This window comes from Glycine max, chromosome 8 (assembly GCF_000004515.6).
Source record: "Glycine max cultivar Williams 82 chromosome 8, Glycine_max_v4.0, whole genome shotgun sequence".
Lineage (NCBI taxonomy): Eukaryota > Viridiplantae > Streptophyta > Magnoliopsida > Fabales > Fabaceae > Glycine > Glycine max.
This window is the reverse complement of record NC_038244.2, coordinates 23,491,124-23,508,883: the sequence shown is the minus strand read 5'-3', so window position 1 is coordinate 23,508,883 and position 17,760 is coordinate 23,491,124. Positions and strand designations below refer to the sequence as shown.

The following is a 17,760-nucleotide window of genomic DNA, read 5'->3' as shown; positions in this document are numbered from 1 at the left end:
TTTAGCTATGTCTTGTTTTTTTTTTAGATCATCCCACAACATAACCTATACAATTAAAAAAAACATAGGCACAAAAATTAGCAAAATAATTATTTTTTTTTATGCCGTTCATTAATTAACTAATACGTCGTCTAAGGGGCTTGTACTATACGCCGACAACAAATGTGGCTTATTGGTCATTTCATAAACTTTTTTTAGTCATTACAAAAACTAAATTGGCATGTTCATTCAAATATATTTCTAAGATTAAAACATCATTTTTAAAACATATTCCGTAGCTTTTTTTTAGCATAAAAATCAAATCATAATTAGAAAATTTGCACAATAAAACATAAAAGTTATACACAAATTTATATAATCATGAAAGAGGTTGAATAAGACACAGAATTGTAATGGATAGCAGTAACGTAGTGAAAAGAACTAGAGAAAAAAAATAGTATAATAGAAAATGATGTAAAAAATATTATATAATTTTTGGGAATAAGACACAAGCACAATTGATTTATCTGAATGTGAGAAAGTTATTCTCATAATTTTAGATTTTGTAATTTTAGATTTTTTTTTAGATTGTTTTGCTGACAAGACATAGTCTAAATATAATTAGATGTGTATGTAAGTAAATTTACACTCATAGTATAGACTAATTAATCTCTAATATAAATCTATAATTTGATGTAAATAGTAAGAGAGGGAATTGTAAATTGATATAATAAACAATTATATAAGTTTTAGATTAAATTACAACATATTACTTTAATTTAAACCAAATTGTACATTTTTAAAAAATTACAATTTTACATTATTCTTACTTAAACATTAAAGATATATTAGTTTATTATTTTTCTTCTAAAAGAGCAACTAAGATTCATACACCCTTATATGTACATTCTAAAAAAGTATTAGTTTAGAAAAAGAATAAAAAATAATATGTTACTATTAATAATGAAAAAAATTGCGAATTATTAAACATTTAAAATGCAAAGAAGTAAATAAAAAAATTTAAGAAATAATTTGATTAAAAAATCCAAAATTTTGTTAAATTTTGTTTTTAAAGTAGGTTGGTACACGTGGTAACACATCTAACAACTTGTTAATCAAATAATTCAGATTTAAATTTTGATTGGTGGTTAAATATGAAATAAATTATATTAAAAAGAGAATATTTATTTTATTGAAGAAGATTAGTCACTAATTTATACTTCATATTAATAACATAGATAAGAAAAATAGAAAAAGTTAAGTTTATGTTTCATAATTCATTAGTTTATGGTTTAGTGGATTCTACTGAGTACAATTATCAGAAGATAATTCGTTGATTAGTTCCTGTCGGTTGCCGTTACTTATGTCCTTCTCTAGTTCTCTCTTTAATTTATTAGTTTACAAAATATCCCCCTCTTCTTTACTAAATTCTTTCCATAGTTAAAAAAATTTATATTCAAATTAAGGAGAATAATTTTAATATAAGTTTTTAAATTAAAAAGCGTGATGGTAAAAAAAAGGTAAAAAGTGTGTTAATAAAAAAAATTAATTTCAAGTGTTTGGCTATGAAATTTTCAGATCATAATTTCTTAATCCCTATTTATTTTAATATCAATTATAATTAATTTTCATATTTCAGTTAAAGATATACATTTTAATATAATTTAATGTCAATAATTAATTTAAACATACATTTTAATTAACTTAAAAAAATAATTATAACTAACTTTTCATCAGTCCATTTGTTTCACAATAATAATCACGTTGTAATTGACCCGCGAATCAGAAAAAAATATAGGAATAAATAGACTTGCCAACTAAAGCGAGTGAAGGGGCAGTAAGGTCATTTGAGGTATCCTCATTAGGTGTCGGTGGAGTAGCGTGGTTCGTTGCCTCAAAGCCAGTCTGTTCTTTACTTAAACATCGAACACTTGGTGTCCCAGCAACACCTTCCAGACCGTCGATTCCCCTAAACATGTTCGACATTTAATCACAGTCTCTAAGCACACATTAATACCATCGGAGAAGGACCTTCCATCTACCAACAACACGTAGTATTATTTCATTGATTTCTCCCTCTTCGCTCTCTCTCAGTGACCAGAGACAGATGATGATGGAGATGGCGAAGCGAAACGCTGTCGTTGCGGCACTCGCGGCGTTGGTGCTACTCGCGGCGAGTGTGGCGGTGGATGCTCAGGAGAACTCGGACGTGAAGACGCTGGTGAAGTACAAGCACGGGAAGAAGTACTGCGACAAAGGATGGGAATGTAAGGGCTGGTCAATTTACTGTTGTAACCTCACCATTACCGATTATTTCCAGACCTACCAGTTCGAGAATCTGTTCTCCAAGCGGAACTCGCCGGTGGCGCACGCGGTCGGATTTTGGGACTACCACTCCTTCATCGCCGCCGCCGCGCTTTTTGAGCCGGAAGGGTTCGGCACCACCGGGAACAAGACGATGCAGATGATGGAGATCGCCGCCTTCTTCGGACACGTCGGCAGCAAGACCTCTTGTGAGTAGTAGTACTCTCCATCGATAATTTGTTGATTTAGTTTTCTGAACTTCGTTTTGAGATTGCGCGCGTGTGTGAGAATCTGTTTAGGTTGAGCTAGCGGTTTTGAGATTGTGAGATCTGTGTGTGTTGTGATGTTTGAGATTTTGAATGATTTGGATTTTGTTCTTGTGTTGCCTAATTTGATTGCTATGCTGTAAACCTTGGTTTGTTTGGAACTGGTGTCGGTGCGGTCGATTTTTCATGCGTTCACATAGTCGTCATCACATTTCTAAGTGGCTGTTGGATGACGATTGGACGACTCGGGTTTTGAATGTGTGTTTTAAGTCTGATTTATCAAAATAAAACTCGAGCTGTTCGATCTTCATATGACAGTTATGAGTTGTTGAATGTGTGAATGTGAATGCATGGAAAATTGGATGCAGGGAATTCGGATCAGAGGTTGGTTTGGCATGAATTGTCTTAAGATGTTTTGATTTGTGATTGACATGGTGTCTGTCTGCCTGATGTGTTTAACCGCATTTTGTGAAGTTGAAAGATGTTTTGTGAGAGTTGATTTGTCGGAGACATCTGATTTGGATTAATTGTTTATGTTGTGGGAATGTTAGGTGTAGTGCAGTGGTTGATTTAGTTTTGCTTTAATTTGGACAACTGTGTGGTGTTATTGTTCTTATAATGTTGGTGCCAGGTGGTTATGGAGTGGCCACTGGAGGACCTTTGGCCTGGGGTCTTTGTTACAATCATGAAATGAGTCCTATGCAGTCATACTGTGATGACTACTTCAAACTCACATACCCCTGTACTCCTGGTGCTGACTACTATGGACGTGGAGCCATTCCCATTTTTTGGTATGTATATGTTTGTTTGGCTTTGGATATATGTATAATAGAAGCATATTTTCCTGGTTTTGGAATTTTCAGTTATTTTTCACTGTTTGACTTAATTGCTTTGTAATACTTAGAGACCAGAGAAGCTAAAATGTAACTAGTCTTGGAATGTTTCTTTCTCAATCCTGAAAATTGCCATTCTTCTCAAATTTGTCCTGTATTGTTCTAAGGTTTCTGCAATATCCCTGACCAGTCTGTACCAAATCAATCAGACTTCTAGAATGGTTAACCAACACCACAAGGTTATTTCTTCTTAATTTATAGCCTCCTCTCTTGTCTGATAAAATGGAGTTAACGGATAGCAGTTAGGTTCTAGTGCACAAAATAATTCATCTGAAGCACTTCAATGACCATGATCATCAAAATCACTTTAGCAAAGAAGTTTATGGTCTGAGCAGTCTATGAAATGTAAATGACACATTTCATACCCAGATAACTACTATAAGGTTAAAACCTTCAAATTCAAAATATCATTTAGCTTCCCATTGTAGCAATTTTAGGTCCTTCAAATCATAATAAAGAAAGTAATTGGTTAGTTACTGGGGGATACAGAGCTGGATTTCTGGGTTTGTATAGATGATTTACGAAAGTATCAGTGATACCAATGAAAATTTGTTAGTTACTGGGGGATACAGAGCTAGATTTCTGGGTTTGTGTAGATAATTTACGAAAGTATCAGTTATACCAATGAAAATTAAAATAATATATGCATGTGCACGTTTTCTGTAAGACCAGCTAAATCTTAAACCTGTTCCCTAACTTTCTATGTTCTGATATACTAGTTTCTGTTTGGTCTGAATGGGTTGGATATTTGACCATATCAGTATATTGGCAATGAGTAGCATCTCAGACTGTCAACTGACATTTTGTCAAAGAAGAAATTGTTTTGAAGATTTAAGCTATATAGTATTTTATGCATATTTTTAGGCAGATCTAGTTATATTTCATTGGAGCCATTTTTACTTGAAACGTATAGATAGGCAGTAAGGAAACTATTTATTAGGTTTTATCAACATCATTGTGCTTGTTGAATGTGGAGGTTATACTTAATGGTATCATCAATATAGGAACTACAACTATGGTGCTGTCGGAGAAGCTTTGAAGATTGACCTACTAAGCCATCCAGAATACATAGAGCAGAATGCCACCCTTGCTTTCCAGGCTGCAATTTGGAGATGGATGACACCAATGAAAAAGTCACAGCCCTCTGCTCATGATGCTTTTGTCGGCAGCTGGAAGCCTACCAAGAATGACACTATGGAGAATCGGGTTCCTGGATTTGGCACTACAATGAACATTCTCTATGGGGATGGTGTTTGTGGACAAGGTGATGTGGACTCAATGAACAATATTGTTTCCCATTACCTGTATTATCTTGACCTTCTTGGTGTTGGTCGAGAACAGGCTGGGCCCCATGACATCCTTACATGCGCTGAGCAGGTTCCTTTCAACCCATCTTCCAAACCTGCTTCATCATCTTAAGATTATTATATTTATTAGCATATAATATTGTTGTGCCAATCCCTTTGAAAGTGTAAGTTAATAAGGGTTCTTGAAATTATTGGTATGCAATAACTTTGAACTGTGTGGCAGTGTGGGAATTCATTATAGCATTTTGTTCGTTCTTGTGTAGAAGTTTAAGTCATTTGCAATATCATACGTCTTGAAAAATTTGTATCTGGTGTATATGTACGTTATGGGCGATTTTGTTATTTTTATTATATATACATTCCTTGGTTGCAATGTAAATTTGAATATGGTCATGTCAAACAAATCCACTCCGAGTCATCTAGGTCTTCATTTGTGACTAACAATATAAATTATTTATGCCACGTATTTAAAATTACAATTAAATAGCATTATTGTGCATCCGTCACGCAGAGGAAATTGATTTGCGTGTTAATTTTTAACATGGCAAGGTTATGCGCTATTTTTGCATTTGTTTCACTGATGATGGACATGATGTCTTTTATGAGAATTATTTCCTTTTTTGATGGACATAAAGTCTATTTTATGTTCACGAGATAGTAGTATTTTGATGAATTTTTGTGAAGCCTATAATGAAATGATATGAAAATGTTTTCAGGGGGAATGTGTTCCATTCTAATTCAAGACTTGTAGCTTTCAATACAAAATTTACAAATTAATCCCCACAAATCGCCTATAAAATAAATAATGCCAGTATGCAACCTAATAAAATTATCGTCTTGGTCGAAATATGACCGGTTGCCACATTTGTACACAAATCCGAATTTATTTAATCATATGAAAACTTGGGATAAAAATTATTGTCGTTTATAGAGATAAATAAATTGACCGCTCATACAGCACTTGAGTGTGCTTGGTGATTATCTGTGGGCCAATGTGGCTTGCACCACAGGCCGAAATGCTGAATTATGTTCATAATTAATCGAGCCCAAGAGGTATTTACATAAATAATACAAATAAAATAATTATTTATGCAAATAATACAAATAAAAGTTATTTACATGGATAATACAAATTACTGTTCACGTTAAGAAATTGGTTTCTAAATAATCGATTTCTAAAATAGAAATGGTAATAAAAAGAAAAGGAGAATCTAGCAAATGAGCAAAAGAATATAAAAAAATATAGCAACAAGTTGAATTGAACTAAAATATTTAAATTATAAAACATTTTGAAATTACCAACAATAGAATAAGATATTTAAATTTGAAATAATACATCAAAATTTTCAAAATACAAAGACTATGACATAAATTTAACATTGTTGGTTTGAGCCAACACAGTGGTGTCAATTTTTCATTGAATGACTTGGGATGCAACACACGGAACATTGTTTTGGTTGACCTACTTCTCGGATATCCATTTTGGTGTGGATACGAGAGGAGGCAGGACAACCCTTGGAATTTCTTTTCTTGTCTGGGTCAGGGCAAATCATTGACTCGTGACACGGTGGCTAATACGCTTCATTGTGCAATCTTCCAAACAATGCTCTGTATGCAAAGAATGTATGTAGTTTTTTGTACTCATGGTGAGCATGCTTACAAGCAGCAACAACATGAGAATAAGATATGTGTAATTTCTTGAATTTTTCACAGTCACACCACCTTTCATTTAGCCTGATCATGAAATCTCCGGTGGATCAAACCTCTCTCAGCTTTATTGTCTCCAAGACTAAGAATCCTGTGTCGCGTCGATCGAACTCAAGAACAGTGTGAGTGTTTGCTTTTCTCTGTGCATCTTCGATGACCTTGTTCAGTACTTGTGTATAAACTTGCTCAAATGCAGACATTGTTGCGACTTCTCTCCCTCTTTTGCTATGGGAAAAATATTTTTCATCTATTCAAAATTTAATACCAATGGTCTAATTGAGTTGAATGCAATTTTTTGGCATTCTTCAAATAAAATCTTTGCACTGTTACACAAACCAAGGAAACCAAGAACAGTTAGTGAGATAATTATTCTAATGCGTGATGAATCTATGGTCATTCCATAAACTATTTGTTGTTACTGTTTTAGAACAAACTTGTAATTCATTATTAGATTTTTGTTGTTTCTTTTTTTAAAAAAGATTTTCCACTTTAATCGTGTTAGTCCTAGAAGATTATGATGTTTACCTAAGTTTTGTTTATCTAAATTTTCTTTTTTTTTTTTCCCATCTCCTTCAATCCAAATAAACTTGATTTCATTTAAGGATTATATTTTTCTTAAAATATTGCTCTAGATAAATTATATTTAAGTACTCATAGTTTTACATCAATCATTAATGCATACTATTAAAATTAAACATATTTTATTTTTTTAGGTAAAAGAATTAGATCACTTAAAAATATAAGCATTTTTCTTAAAAAAAATATTTAATAAGTAAGAAAATTAATAAAAATATGATGTAAAAAAAATTATAATGATTCTTTTTTATTTCATTGACGGTTTTCTTTCTTTATAAGGATGTTATTTAATAGGTAAGATATTATATTACATTTTTTAAAATTTGTATTTTTCTTAAAAATGCATATCCATAGTCTATGCAAGTAATTATTTTAATATACATCTTTATATTTTATGAGTATTTAGATATTTATATTGATTTTTTTTTCTTAAACATTAGTTAAACAAAAATAATTTTTCATATGATAGTTATAAATCATAACAAGGAAAATATTTAACTAAATTTAAATACAATATTTTTTTTAGCTAGGTTGAGTTTCATTTAAGCAATATTTTTTTTTTTAAATAAAACACTATTCTAGATAAATTATATTTTTATAAATTAATATATAAATCAGTAAAATAAAAAAATAAAAAAATGGTTTATTTAAAAAAACAACATTTTTTTAAAAAAATAAGGAAAAAATAAAAATAAAAATTAAAAAATAAATAAAAGAAATAAAAAAAAATAAAAACAAAAAAAAATCAATTTCAATTTTCGAAATTGATTTTAAAAAAAACCTAGTTTATAAATCGATTCTTTAGAAGCTAATTTTTAAACTAGGAAAAAGAAACATACCTTAGAAATCGGTTTCTAATAAACCAATTTTTAAAGTTCTTGGGAAACCAATTTCTAAAGTACGTAAAAAAAATTGTAGGTGAGCTGAATGGTGTTTTTTATCATTGGTATTGACACTACAAAAAAAATTGTTTTTTTATGATGAACCTTATAAGACGGTTACCATAAAACTATCTTAGAACGTTAGGCGGTAACAATTTTGTAAATAACAAGAGATGTATGACAACAATTTTATAAAAACCGTTTTAGAAGGTGAGTGTTGAAAGACGGTTTTAATAAAATTATTTTAAAAATCAAGTATTTAAAGACATTTTTTTTATTAAAACCATATTTGAAATTAGTCTCGCTCAGTTTTCCTCATACACCCTTTAATTTATTTGTGCCCTAGCCTTTCTCAAAATATCTCCTTCCATTGTTTCTGTCTTTTCCTTCCACAAGCAACAACAATGAAGATGAGCGACAACGATGAAGACAAGCTTCTCCAGAGTGTCAGCAAGATGTCAATGCTCCCATTTCCTAAACCTCAAGTTGGTTCTTCTTCTTCATGTTCCCGTTTTCACTCTTTCTCTCTCTTTCTTTCAATCTCAAACCACAACTATGATCTTTTTTCCCGGAATAAAGAGCCCTTGACTCTTGAGAAGAAAATGCGTGTTTCCTTGAGTAGTCGAAAGGAAGCAAAATGGGATCCAAAAAGCTTCCAAAATGGGGAAGCCTTGCCTAATGGGAATTGATGAAGTTGGAAGAGGTCCCATTTTAATTTCATTCCCTTTTTCATCCTCCACTTTCTCCCTTTTTTCTTCCTTTTAACATATTTTTGTCATTGTTTCAGGGCCTATGGTCTAAGATTGCTTATATTGTGCTCAATCCTATCTGAAGACCCTATCCATATAGAGTTTTACAGGCACCATTCCACCTCATCTTCTTTTTATTATTTTTTTGTTCTGAACTTTTTTTTTGTTCTTTAATTAGGGTTAATGAGGCTTTTGACACAAAGGAAATGGAGGCAGTGATGTAAGTTCTTGATTATGGAAGCTTATATACGAGTTCTTAATTATGGCACCATACCAATCTTTCTTTGCTTTTGGTTTACACTTTTTTGGGGGGGAATCTTGATATGTCAAAACATGGTAGAAGTAGGGAAAGAGTATATCTGTGGTTAGAGTTTTGAGTAAGCATAAATAGTGCCTAAATGTGATTTTTATTCTCATGGGCATAATGCATCCTTAGTACTATTTTATGTTGATTATATATAAGAAACATTAGTTCTCTCAGAGATATGTTTTCAAGAAATTTCATTTTTGTTAAATTGTTTTTTAACAAATAATCTTTTTCACTAATAGTTCTGAAAACCCTTTTGAAATTAAGTTTTGAGTGAGCATAGATAGTACTCACTTTCTTTTATTTAGGATAGCTTATTTACTATACTTTTAGGTAAAACAAAGTATGCAAGAATTAATTAAAACAACTCTTAAATTCATGATTGCCAATAATAATCAAGCAAAAAGTTTTCAAGTTGTGGAAAGAGACATTTTATCCCTCCACACCAATTTATGCACCCCACTTATTCCCATAAAAATGTAATACCAAGAACCAAACTGGAAATAAAATGGGGCAATAGTATCCTTAACTGGGAAAACTAAAACCCCCCAATTGATAAACCATAATTAATGAATATACCTTGGGTGATAGCAACTCCGAAACATACTAGCCACTCCTTCAACTAATTAATTGGCAAAATCTTGTCTGATGTTCATAAGCTTGATACTTGAGAAATTTCCATTTTAATGACCTATTTCTGTTAGTGTCCTCTATCATAGCAAACTCTTATAAAGGGTCCAGTCATTAATATAAATTAATAGAGACGAATGATAATTGAGCAATGAAAACTTGATCTTTAATAGTGTGATTCACTAGTTTAAGCCGACTTGGTTGTTGTTTATGCTAATAGTTGAACTGACATGGGAGATGCTTGTGTTCTTGTATGAGGCGACCACTTAAAGGATTATGGATGTAACATGCCAAGGCCTTGGCTGAAGTTGTCAAGTTTCATGGGAAAAAGAAGTTCTCCAGGTAAATGTAAATGGCAAGATCTTTACTCAATTTTTTAGTAATTTGCTTATTTAATTATCTATTTCTGATATTGTTAATTAAGAGATATTAGATATTCACAATTACTCTGTTTAAACCAATCACACAAACACTTAAATTAGTGGTTAAAGAAATTGAGTTCTGACATTGACTAATGATGTAAAAAATTTGAGTTCCTAATCTTAAAAACATTTGTATACGTAACACATGGTTTTAAAGTTAGAAACTTGTCATCTCATAAAAGATAGTGTAATAAAGCAACAATCTAAATCAATTCACATCTATTTATATATGAATTAATTTATACGTATAAAAATTAAGAGTTTTTCTATGTATATGACTGAAGCTCCCAAACAAGACAAACAATTACTGGTGGACTTTACTTCTAATTGATCCTTTCCAGGGATATCCTAAGATGATTTTTCAGAAAACTATCTTAAAAAATTGATCTTCTAAGACGGTTTGAGAATTGTCGTGAAAAGTCTTGATTTTTCACGACGACGACTTCAAAGACGCTTGAAAACCATCATAAAAAAATTCTCATAACCATCATGGAAAGTGCTATTTTTAGTAGTGTGATACAAATATGTCTCTATTAAAAACAATGATAAATTTTTGTCAAGAACTATGAATCCACACAAGGTAGATATTTTAATCTCAATGTGATTTATTTTATACTCAAATTTAAATCCTTGATCATTTGATTAAGAGATACAAGTCATTGTCACTTGTGACAACTATCATTGTATTTGAGTTTATTTTTTCGATAATTTTGATTACACAATATTACCTTAACAATTTCATGTTAATTGTAGAGAAGAAAAGGTTATGCATGCAATTTTACTCTTATGACTAATTAATATTTCAGTATGTGCAATGACACGAAAATTGTTTAATTTATATAACTAAAATTTGTGATATATAAATATTTTTTTTAATAAATAAACAATATTATAAATCAAATTTAAAATAAAATATTTTGAACTTATAAATTATATTTTCGAATTATGATAATCAAATTATATAGTGATAACAAATTTCTAGTTTGTGCATATGTAACTAAATATTGAATCATCTTAAATACATATTGTAGTTCAATTTAACTTGAATCAGATTGATATTCAAGATAATTTTTTTTTCAATTTTCAGTTTATGTAGTTATAATTTCCCAGTTCAATTATTACGATGCGCATTTAATTGAATATGTTGATGAACACACCTCAATTATACGAAACATGGAAAACACAAGTCCTTTCTTTCATGAAATCTCTAAGACTTTTTCCAACACTACTACATAAATGACATTCTAAGTCGGTTATATACGACTTTCTAAGACGGTTTTGAACCGTCGTAGAATGAGACGTCATAATATGGTATTGCACTTATTACGACGGTTATTGAACCGTCATAGATAATAGCATTTTCTAAGACGGTTATTTAATAACCGTTTTAGAGTGTTCTCTTTTTAAAGGCGGTTGTATTATCTGGACCGGCTTAATATGTATTACTTTTTACGACGGTTCATTTTTTAACCGTCTTAGAAAGTAATAGATACTAAGACGGTCTTCACTACACCCGTCTTAATATGTCTTCAGAAACATGCAAAATCTAAGACGGTTATTCAATAACCGTCTTAGAAAATTCCACATTCTAAATCGGTTAAATGCGAATCGTCGTAGTATGTTTGGGAAACTAATTACCTCTTCAGCCTAAGAGACTCCATCATCTTCCTCAGAAGTTTCTGGCTGCTTCCTTGGCGGTGGCTTGTAATCTTTATCATCCTCATAATCAATCAGTGATCTTGGACTAAAAATCAAGATGAACAAATTATTTTAAAGCATATAAACTACAAACAGTTAAACATAATACTAAGAAACTAAAGTGTACCTTAACTGTGAATAGCTTGCAGCAACTCCATTGGATATATTAGGTTGTTGGTGTCCTTTTAGATTACATGGAACAGAAGCAGTATCCTCCTCGTCACTGATCAAATAAACAAAACTTAAGAGACTCTGTGCTAACAGTATAAGCATCTGAAAATCTACTAGCATGATAAAAAAAATAAGGTATGTACCTATCCTCATTAAAGTACCGTTCTTCTTCTATCTCCAGAGCACGCTCATCATTTCTTCAAAGGTCTACTACAAGCACGTAAACTCAAGCTTGTGTTTGGCCCACAATTCATGCTCAAAAAGAAAAAGACTTACCTGCTCATATTTAACTTGAGCGAATTGAAGCCAAATTCTCAAATTTCACAAGCTGGTCCAAAAAAGAATGGACTATGTATCTCAGCAATAATTTCAAATTCTCCAACACAATACAATATCATCAGCACAACATTGCTTTAGGCATTTAAGATCCAGAACAATTACTAAAGATTCACACCTTCTGAATAAACTCAAAAAATTCCAGAACAGCAGAATGGAGCAGATTGTAGCGATTGCCATTGGAAACAAATGCATCAATAATTGGCTTCAAAACATTATTCCTAACAAAATATTTTATCAGATGTTCATCCTGTATGTTAACACTCCAAATTGTTAATGAAATACAAAATGACCAGTTTTTATAAAGAAAAAACATTTCTTTGGTAATAAGGAGGATGAGCTCCAAACTAACAGATTCAACTTAGTCGAAAAAAATTAGACATCTAAAGAAGGAAGGGGTTGCAAGTTGCAACAGACAAAACTCTAGTTCAAAACATGACTAAAATATATATATATATATATATATATATATATATATATATATATATATATATATATATATATATAATGAAAATTATTAATAATTTTGAGGAACAAGGGTATCAATTCTCGATTCAAATTAGAGAACCTAAGTTTTGAATTGGGAATGGTTAGATTGACGGAAAATTAAAAATAGCTTCAAATATATTATATAAATGATAAATGATGTACATATGCATAATCTAGTTCTTAAGAATTTTTGTTGAAATACCTAAATGTCTGCAGTTTGAAAATGAATAATCTAGTTCTTAAGAATTTTTGTTATGTTTCAAATTTATAGGATGTTGTATAGATAAAGATAATAAGGATATTATTTTCATTACCTAAACTTATGGATGTTATCAGTTTTATCTTAAGATCGGGGTGTTGTTGGTATTTGAATTTTGTGACACTAAAAGTCTACATATAATGTCCAAGGATAAAAGTTTAACAAGCTCCTATGCATTCTCTTCTTTTGAAAAAATTATTTTTTCTACAAAAATCTCAATTAATAAAATGATTCAATGATCTAAGCTTGCAATTTTAGGTCAACATGGATAAAATTTCCTAACCAATAAAATCATGTAGGCAGATACACATTTTCTCAATAACAAGGGAATTCAGTAGTTTTTACCTTTGTGGTCGAAAAATGCCCAGTAAAACTTGTAGCTAGATAACACCATATAGTGCAGCTCCTAATCTTTGATGACTATTGTTGAAGAGGTTGTTGAAATTTTTTATGGACATGATTGCTCCAACTGTGGCAATGCAATCTGAAACTGAAGTATGACAATTATATTCTTGTGGTATATTTTAATGTTAAATTAATTTTTAAATTTTACAATTTATAGGTCAAATTAATCTCTAAACATTACAATTTAGGTCCCACAAAATTTAATGGGAGAATATAATTGTCACATTTTTTTATATATACAAAAATTAAATTAGAATTTTTTGTTTTTTTATGAACTAAATTATCTTACACTTTTAAAGTGTTCATTTACTAAAAAAAGTATATCTTCTTTTTTGCTGCTTAGCTAATGTTTCTTTTCAATAGAAACTATTAGCTACCCATTTTTGTTGGTATTACTACTTATTGCACTTGATATTTCATATATAGATATATATTAAAATTTTGAGCCAAATCTTCTAAACGATTATGTAGGCTATTTATATTGAGCTTGTGTGTGTTGTTCATTAATCATGTAGACTTGTAGAGATTCAAGACGCTAAAAGACAAATCATTTGTCAACCACGTGAGTCTATATTATTATAATATACTATAATATGTATATGTATACTTATTGAAGCCTCTAACTATATCTTATGCTAAAAACTAATTTAAGCATGATATTTGTTCTAGCCAAAGACATAAAAACCAACTAACATTTACCAATAAAATAAACTTTTTAAACAAAAAAATATTATTTACTCTGATTTTAATTGTACAATTATAGGCAACTGTGAGCTATTTTCATAGGAAAAAAATGATAACCATGCATTCTCTCATAGCAAGAACAGAAGGTACGTACCAACAATCTAATTAAGCAAAAAGAAAAAAGTTCATTTATTATATATATATATATATATATATATATATATATATATATATATATATATATATATATATATATAACTCATTTTTAATTTAGTTCTTAAAAAATAATTTATTCTTTATATGTACAATTATTTTCTATGTACAATATCCCATCGGTTACTACTGTTATAAGTAAACTGGAATTGATACAAACTATATATTATGAAGTATGAAATTCATATCGAAAATAAATCTTACGTATAAGGATAAAAAAAAGTATAATATTATAGTATCTGTGTACACTTCATTGTGCGTTATAACTAGTTGCAGATGCCAAGAGAAGAACAATATATATAATGGAATAATATTTTTCTAGTTTATTAAAATTTATTGTGCTTTTAATCACCATTTATTTAAAAATGTACTAATAATAACAATATAAATTGTTTTAGAGAAGCAACTCACTGCTGCCACTGCATATGACAAGCCTATCAATATGATGCAGGCACCTGGAACTTCTACATCTGTCAAGTTTTACAAGTGCTATTAGTGAGTCATGTTCCATATAGAAGAGTGATATCAAAATTCTATATGCAAAGAAAAAGCATAATTAGATAAACAGTAAGCAAACATAAATCAAGTCAATTCACATTTCACAAGCTTAATTTTTTTGGTTTAAGATTTCAGGTATCTTCTAATGGATGCAATCCTGCTCAAGTTGGATAGTAGGATCACTAAGGGTACCGTACAACCCTTTGGGGTAAGCCTTCCCAGTTATAGTCCCATTTGCTCCAGAGCCACCCTGGCCATTACCCTTTCCTCCCCTATCATAATCAGATAAAATTATGAAGTTACAAACAAAAAGCAATGGCATAAACTGAAATGAAATAGAGAGCTAAAACAGAAAAGTTCAACAGAAAAAAAATTGATAAATTCATACAAAAAAGAGGGGATATTTTAAAGTTTTCAAAAGTTAGGGACTGCAATCACCCCCTGAAGCTGTACATAGTTCCCCTCCAACCCCAAGAGAAACATGTTGCAACTAAGACATTAACCAATGCATGCCAGACACATGATTAGAAATGCTACAAGGAATTTGATTGCTGCATGTATTCATATATATAGCCAGGCCATAAATAAGCTGATGTATCAAGCAATTTTTTTGCAATACAAGCCTCAACAATTAGATGTCGCAAGTTTCCAGCTGCAGGTAAAAAAAAATGAACACAAAAATAAAAATAAGTGTCACCTGCACACCAAAGACATAAAAGATAGGGATTCAGAACAAACATATGAACAGACTTTTATGAGATAGCCTTATATGAAAAGTAAATAACAGAGAGGTAAAAAGAGCATTACATTATGACCAAATTATGAAAATATGATTGAATACCACAGGCGTATAAAAAAATGATTAAATACCACAATAGTTTAACTTTGGTCCAACAGATTTATTAGCCCAACAGATTTTCTATCTTTCCATAGATTCCTTGGATTATTTTAACTTTGGTCCACTCCAGCAGTTTAACCCTAGCTCTGCCTCAGTTAGAACCTAAAAATAAAATTATAAAAAGGATACATATCAATTAGAAGTACAAATGCTACAGAAAAAAAAGAACTTTATAGATTCTGATTACCACAACATAAGAATTTACTCACAACATTTCATCGGCATGTCATTCGTGCTCATATATTTGAAGCATCCACTACCAACAGGGTTTCCTGATAAGAACATAATAGCTTTGGCAGCAGCTTGATTGGCTTCCACAAGAACAAGTTGAGGTGGTGTCAGTAAGGACTCATAATCACCCAATAACTGTAAGCTGGTAATCAATTCCGCACGACACTTCCGCAAAGCTAGTTTATTTTTCCCTTGATTTGTAGGGCTATGTTCAGCTTCTTCAATAAGTTGACCTTCCTCTTATTTACCCCTTATCATTTGAGTAAAAATTGAAGTAGTAAAACATGAGATTAATACTTTCTTGGAATTGAACAATAGTAAGGAATAATTTTTCAAAGCTTATAACAAATATGAAAATATTGTACATTCCTAAGTTCACATTCCAAAAAATAAATATTTAAACCATGAAACAAGTCATAGAAGTAAAAATATATAGCCAAAAAGATCAAACCTGCAATAAACAGGATGGATGGTCCAAAAAGGAGAATTTCGAAGGTGAGGTTTGATATAAGAACATTATCCGAGTTGATTAGTTCAAGGAGGTGCCCTCTCGTGTGCTCCAATGTTCTGTTCCACCAAAGTTCCCACCACATCCTTCCTTGACCATTCACTATCCCACTTTGTCCTACAAAACCACATAATAGTTTAAATTAATGAAATAGCAGTTAAATATGTAAATTTATTTTAATTTTTCATTAACAAAAAACCCAAATCGGAACCACATGTGAATATGAAGCTGCACCCACGTATTCCTCCGTCAACCCAGCCGATTATTATCATTTTTTTATCCAAACAAAATAAATTAATTTAAACACGCATAAATTCGTAAATTCAAAAACAAAACAAAAGAAATATAAAATAAATAAAAGAAAGTTGGAATCTGAGAGGCGAGAATAACAGCACCGTGGTGAAGAAAAAATGTGAAATTGCTTGTGAGATTGAAACTGCCGGTGCGGATATTAAGCTGGGCCCCACCGCGGTTCTGGAAGCGTTACATGTACCGAATCGCCCTCCGAAACGATTTGGTGTTGGATGTTTTCCCGTCTCCGCCGCCACCGAAATCCTCGATCGACAAGACGACCTTCCTTGGTGGAACATCGCGAAAGAAGCCAGCGCAGGTTGGTGTAGTTGTTGGAAGGGGCGGAAGTTGAAACCCGGAGGCGGAGGCGGCGACGAGACTTCCAAGGTCTCGGTGGAGATTCAAACCACGTGGCAACATGATGATTGAGAAGAAGAAGATGGAAGAGAGAGAAATTTGAAGAAATAGAAAAAGTGGGAATGGGAATGAAAAAAAGAAGGTTTGGAGCGGAAGGAGAAGATGAAGGCTTGGTTATTATGTGGCAGGGAGGGTTTGAAGGAAAGGATTGGAGTGCAGCGTCATACATGGGTTTGGAGGGGAGGAGTGGGGTGCGGCGCGGGAGCCTTATGTCTGAGATTGAAACCACTGAAGCTAGGGTTAGTAGTAAATGAACGAATATGAAGGCGGTTCTTTAAGAAACCCGTCGTAGTTTAAGTTTTCACTAATTATAAAAATGTCACCATGTCACATTCTAAGACGGTTTTTCATGACCGTCTTAGAATGTGCGTCGTAAAAATAAAATATAATAATTTTAATTACAAAAATGCCATCACGTCACATTCTAAGACGGTCTTAGTATAACCGTCTTAGAATGTGCATCGTAAAAAACAAGTTTTTTAGTAGTGCAAGTCCCACGTGAAGCCTCCTTAAAAATTGTTGTCGGGACAAACTTGTCCGCCAGATTTATTTACAGTCAAATAAATCCGAACGAGTTTGGACAAACAAGGTTGAAGATCAGACAAACTCCCGCGTAAAGTTTTTTTTTTTCTTTCTTTTTA

At 31.4% G+C, this 17,760-nt stretch overlaps 1 protein-coding gene across 1 annotated transcript; it reads left to right on the top strand.

Moving 5' to 3' along the window:
- Nucleotides 1–1,814: 1,814 nt before the first annotated feature.
- LOC100808683 (chitinase-like protein 1) lies at nucleotides 1,815–5,128 on the top strand. The gene is made up of 3 exons (XM_003531872.4): nucleotides 1,815–2,492; nucleotides 3,181–3,340; nucleotides 4,447–5,128. Exons 1-3 carry the CDS (start codon nucleotides 2,087–2,089, stop codon nucleotides 4,859–4,861), a joined length of 981 nt encoding a protein of 326 aa, XP_003531920.1. The 5' UTR covers nucleotides 1,815–2,086; the 3' UTR covers nucleotides 4,862–5,128.
- Nucleotides 5,129–17,760: the final 12,632 nt, after the last annotated feature.

What these genes read in the sequence shown, in the direction of transcription:
- LOC100808683 (XM_003531872.4), top strand. Translation starts at nt 2,087, where the DNA reads ATGATGATGGAGATGGCGAAGCGAAACGCTGTCGTTGCGGCACTCGCG. An exon ending in CGTCGGCAGCAAGACCTCTT is followed by an intron (nt 2,493 to 3,180) that starts GTGAGTAGTAGT and finishes TGTTGGTGCCAG; the next exon opens with GTGGTTATGGAGTGGCCACT. An exon ending in GGAGCCATTCCCATTTTTTG is followed by an intron (nt 3,341 to 4,446) that starts GTATGTATATGT and finishes TCATCAATATAG; the next exon opens with GAACTACAACTATGGTGCTG.